Below are 5760 nucleotides of genomic sequence, written 5' to 3' on the forward strand. Positions count from 1 at the left end.
TGGAATACTCAAACTCCCTCTCCCTCTCATTTGGCTTTCCCTCCACCGAGACCTTTGATCAAAATAAAAATAACTATACAAACTGTATATATATATATATATATATATATATATATATATATATATATATATATTGGTCCCGATGGAGTCCAGGTATAGTTGCACTTGTTTCTTCCCCTCCTTTTCAAAATTCATTTCAGGTAAAAATATATAAAAAGAAAACGTTATCTTCATTCATTATCGTGATGGATTCGCAGGTCTTGCTGGGTGTTGCACTTTCATCCGTGGGTGGTTTCAGCACTTCCATCGGTACGCACACCTCTTCTCTCTTTCATCAACGTACAATTTGCTTCCTCCTCATTAATTCATAATCGATAATTCCATCCTCATATTACAAAAATTATGTTATAACACTTGGAAAGAAGAAAAAAAAATATGAATATGATAAAATTTATGATATAATAGGAAGATAAAAAAAATATTAGAGAGATCTTTAAAATAATCAGCCGTTTGTGTATTATTACCCATCATATTATCATCATGCATATTTGATTCCTCTAAATTTACTAACTTCTAAATGTTCCAACGTTTCATGTTTCGTATATATCCTGCGCAACTTCGTGCATAAACTGCTACCATTTGCACCATACGCATACTTTTTACGACACCTTTTAATTAGTGAGGTTTTTTTTTTTGTTTATTAAGTTACTTATTTCATCTTGGGACTTGGGGCGTATTAGGAAGGAGAGAAGAAATAGATAAAGTCAACTCGTAAACTAGATATTAACCCAGGAATGAGCAAGAGAAATGTCCTACACAATAATAATTAATAAGCACAAACTTCTAATGATCTTTATGAGCAATTATTAAGTAGTCGTGGATCATCTCTATCAATTTTGACTTAATTATCATTTCATGTAATAACAACCAAAAGTCACAAAGTTGATAGAAAGTTTGCGTCTATTATCTTAATCAATCTTTTTGTAAACTTTTTTTAATTTATAAAAAATAGTTATGAAAACACAATCATAATAGAAATCAACAAGTACCACCATGATTTTAGACCATGCAGTATTTTTTTATAAAGTTGTGTATATGGAAAGAGTCTTCAACAATAGTCTCTCTACCTTTTTACGTCAAATTAAAAGAAATATTGTTTGTAGCTTCGAGTAGATTCAGAGTTCAGAAATTTAAAACCAAACAAACATGCATTATAGGTATGAGGTTGGTTACACTATTTACATTTTACAGACTTATGTAAATTACCCAAAATTATATTCGTTATTATTTTAAGTTATGTGGAGCTAGCCGGCCGGACTAACATTTCTGAACATCGAACAGGTGCACTTTTCGTAATCCTTAGTCAAGCTCCAAGTTTGAAGATGCTTGGACTGTTACAGGTGGTTTTCCTCGTTCCAACTCAAAAACTCCGTTTTATCTGCTTTGACTTTTGAGTTGCATATATGTTCATTTTCAATCATTTCTCCTAGGAAAAAATGAAATGAATTTTTTCATAAATTAAAATTAGTTTTTGATTAGTTAATTTATAAATATTTTTTCATTTTTTAGAGAAATTAAATGAAAAAACTTCAATAAATTAATTAATGTGAGAGCTAATTTTAACTTATTGAAAAAAATATATTTTATTTTTCATAGAAGTAGTTCAGAAGTTTACATCCAAGGAGACCCTTAGATACTTTTGGTGTTACTTTCCAATAAAAAGTTGGAATTTATGGATAAAAAATTAAAATTGAATTTTTATCTCGATAACAGGTATTAAACATTGGCATTTAAAGTTGAGCTGATTTCTGAAGCGAAACTTTAGTTGTGATTGGAAAATAACACCAAAAATTCTAAGTTTTGTCATTTATAAAATGTAACATTAAGTCTACAATTAAATTCCTTGACTTGCATACTTTAGCCATATGCTTGCTTTTTGAAAGCTATCATTTCATGAAGGGTTTTGCTGCTGGTTTGATGTTGAGTATATCATTCTTTGATCTGACTCATAATGCCTTGAACTCACTTGGCTTCTTGAGAGGCAACCTTTGGGTATGTTGTGTTCTTCACTCTTCAGTATAATTCAATTAATCTAATAAGTTCTCTCATATTCTGACCATAAACTTTTGTCTTCTTTTTCTCTAGTTTTTTGCTGGTGTCATATTCTTTGCTGTTGTTGCCAAATTTATACCAGAACCAACAGTTGCTCCTCCCACTTCAGATGAAAAGGTAAAAAGGTTTTAATGAACGTTTTCCTGCCAATTGAATCACTGTTTGTGCATTTTCAAAATGGCATTGCAGTTGCTATGTTGTTTTCAACATAGATACAAATTCTGATAATGTTATAACACTTGAAAATAGAAAGTTGGGAAAGAAGGAAACAAAGGCATTATGAAAAGGCGTCGCCGTCAAGTTTTAATCAGTGGAGTTGTTACAGCCATAGGTATAACTGTATGAACACTTTCCAATAGAGTGGAGGAAATTAGAATTTTGTTTCTCATCTTCTAAGTTGATTTTTAATTTTCATTTTGATTTTATCCCAGGTATAAGTTTGCATAATTTTCCAGAAGGAATGGCAGTGTACCTTGGATCCATGAAGGTACTCCTTCTGTCAAAAACTTTAGCTGGTAACTTATTAGAATTTTTTAATGAGAGGTCATTTATATCCATATTGACAATAACATGTCTAATATGGATCAGCTGCTTCTGTCATTAATTGGCGAAGCATTACTTTTATACTTTCTAAAATGTTTGTTAATGTCTTTTCAATTTGATGATTTTGTCATGCTTCTTTTAATAGGGCATTCGTGTTGGTCTTAACCTTGCACTGGCCATTGCTCTGCACAATATCCCAGAGGTATAAATTTTGGTCATGTGGCAAAGCCCTTTAGACTATATGCTATAATTTTATTTGGTGAAAATATAACAATAACAGAAAACCGTCACTCCTTATAAAATTTTATGCCTTTTCTCTGAATATTTTAGTTTCATTTTGTTTTGTTTTTATTGTAAATTTTTTCCTCCACATAAACAATAACAATCTGCTTTCCAGGGTGTTGCTGTTGCACTTCCTGTCTATTTTGCGACACAGAGGTAAGAACCTTAGTGAGCTCCTGTTGTTTTAGCCTTTCGTTTGACATAATGTCATTTTTTTTTGGTCGGCAAGTCATTCTTTGTAATAACATCTGGAACTATTTATTGATCTTAAATCTATGGTTGGTGTTGTTTGTTATGTTTATATAACATGAGTTATACCAATAACTACAAATTTGAAAAATAACTATTTTTTTTATTCCATTTCTGAATGCATGTGTTGTAGCAAATGGGAGGCATTCAAATTGGCATCACTTTCTGGCTTTGCTGAGCCACTGGGCGTTGTAATTGTAGGTATATGATATGCTTCGCACCATATAACTAATTTGGTATATTAACAATAATGAAGCGTAATATTCACAACACAAAAACATGCTTAAGGTTAGGTGAGGCATGCATGGTACAACATTGCACATTGGATCCCTTTCTCTCTCAATTTCAGAGTTGATTTAATGGTTTTCAACTTTTCATGCGCATAGATATATATTTTTAACACACTTTTACATTGGTAAAGTTGAATTTACTGCGACGATTTTTCTTCCTTCTTTGTAGCCTGTTTATTCCCTACCAGCCTAAATCCCGAGATTCTTGAAGGTATCCTTGGATCAGGTTAGCACTAATACAATTTCTAGAACTCACAATTTGTTTTTGGGTACATTGTTATGTATATTTTGATTAACAGTTGGTGGAGTCATGGCTTTTCTAACCCTTCATGAAATGCTGCCACTGGCTTTTGAGTATGCGGGACAAAAACAATCTGTTAAGGCAGTCTTTTGTGGAATGGCTTTCATGTCTGCAAGGTAATAAAATCCTCATTGCTAATATAATAAAATACTCTTAGAACCAATGCTACTACCATTTGCTTTTTGTTGTTACTTTGGTACGTAACTATTTAATGCATTACAAGGTGATAAAATTTAATATTGGTGGATGTGCAGCTTGTATTTTCTACGTATTAGCTTACCAGAGGACATGTAGATGGGAACTATCTCTTTCTTTTCTGAATGAGATGCATTCAGACGTGAAACTTGTAAGATGCCAGCATTAATGTACAACAGTCAATAGAGGATGACAGTAAAACATGAAGGTTGGATTCATTTCACCTGTGTAATTATGGCTCCCCCTTGTATAAGTATGTACAGACAAAAGGAACTTACAATTTCATGTTGTTCTGTTATCTTTTAATTTCACAATTTGTGTATGTTTACTTTATTTACTAGTTTTTAAACTCCTGCAACACACCTTATAAATTTCCGTTGATAAAAAAAATCTCTTTTAAAAAGGTATATATAAAAAAATCATTTTACGACAATTTTTTATATCTTTGCTTCCTCTATTTCACACATTTATAATTCAAAGGGACATGTAAGAAAGTATGCCACTTAGTCACATTCCAAACCAGCTTAGTGATAATTAATGGAATGTAGATTAGTTGGTTGAACAAAAATGTGCTAGTTATTATAAATCTCATTTAATATTGTCTTTGATTTTTACGAAGAAAAAAAATATCTATGTAAGTATTAATATGATTATTGTGCATGTAATCACACATTTAACCAATGCATCAGTATACCAATTTTCTACCAAAATTAATAATAGATCTACTTTCTAAACAACAGCTTGTAAACTCTTTTGAAATCTGATGTTTGTATATCTTGAAACCAAGCATCTTTATCAGAAGCATGCTACATCATTGAGCCATTTAGGTTTCCTAAGGATATATGTTTGAATTGAGTGAAAATGATGAAATGCACTTGAATGTAATAAAATGATATTACCTCCCATCCTTTATATAAACAACGTTGTACAAAAATAAAGAAAGTAATGATCACTTTTAATACTACCATAAATTTGATTCAAAGAAAATTTCACAAACACCTTCTAAGCAATGAACAGATTTACATCAGAATTCCCTTTACATGTCCAATAATGAACAGATCAACATCAAAATTTTAGAATTTAAAAAATCATAAGAATTAAAGCATTTCTATCGTCAGTAACAAATCTCAGCAGTGGTGCTTGCCGAAGAAAAATGTGGTGGTGGGCTGATTGGATTCTGAACAAAGGTATGGCGAGCTTCATGTCGATCACGCATGTGCAGACCTCCATTAGCTTGACGCACGTGCGAACCGAGTTGATGGTGAGGTTCACGTTCTTCAAACGTTGCGAGCCTCGATGAAGGCGCCAAGCGAGGAGAGGAGCAGGCGTGCGATGTGTTGGAGTGGGTGCACGATGTGCTACAAACCCATCAAAACCATATCCATCGTCGTTGGTTTCTACCATGCACAACTTCCTCGTTCTTGATCCTCCCTTGCTTCTAGCTTCTATGCTCAATTGTAATTGCGTCAAAACCCTAGTGAAGAAGATTGCTCCCGTTGTTGATGTGCTATATGAGACGGTGAAGGAGAAGACGAATGTGGTTTCGAGTTTTGAGGAGCACATGTCTTCCCATTGTCGAAGCACAACGGCCTGTGGCTTTTAGATTTAAAAGTCGAAGAAAGGAACAAGACTCAACCCTAAGTCCCTAACTGTCTTCTCAAAACAACAACGTTTTTTAACTTCCTCATGTTATATTTTTTGTATTAAAAATGTTGAGACAGGTCACATGACAAGTCAGTTGCTAGTGTGTTAAGCATTTTTATGACATGGCACCATATGTGAATAGCT

At 32.8% G+C, this 5760-nt stretch overlaps 1 protein-coding gene across 1 annotated transcript; it reads left to right on the forward strand.

The window, feature by feature from the left end:
* Positions 1 to 170: 170 nt before the first annotated feature.
* Positions 171 to 4278, forward strand: LOC114377991 (zinc transporter ZTP29-like). Its single transcript, XM_028336484.1, has 12 exons — positions 171 to 309; positions 1342 to 1400; positions 1960 to 2052; positions 2146 to 2229; positions 2362 to 2443; positions 2544 to 2599; positions 2801 to 2857; positions 3053 to 3093; positions 3320 to 3387; positions 3646 to 3702; positions 3776 to 3893; positions 4032 to 4278. The coding sequence occupies exons 1-12, from the start codon at positions 246 to 248 to the stop codon at positions 4069 to 4071; spliced, it is 819 nt and encodes a 272-aa protein (XP_028192285.1). The 5' UTR covers positions 171 to 245; the 3' UTR covers positions 4072 to 4278.
* The last annotated feature ends 1482 nt before the right edge of the window (positions 4279 to 5760 follow it).

This window comes from Glycine soja, chromosome 12, assembly GCF_004193775.1.
Source record: "Glycine soja cultivar W05 chromosome 12, ASM419377v2, whole genome shotgun sequence".
NCBI classification, from domain to species: domain Eukaryota; kingdom Viridiplantae; phylum Streptophyta; class Magnoliopsida; order Fabales; family Fabaceae; genus Glycine; species Glycine soja.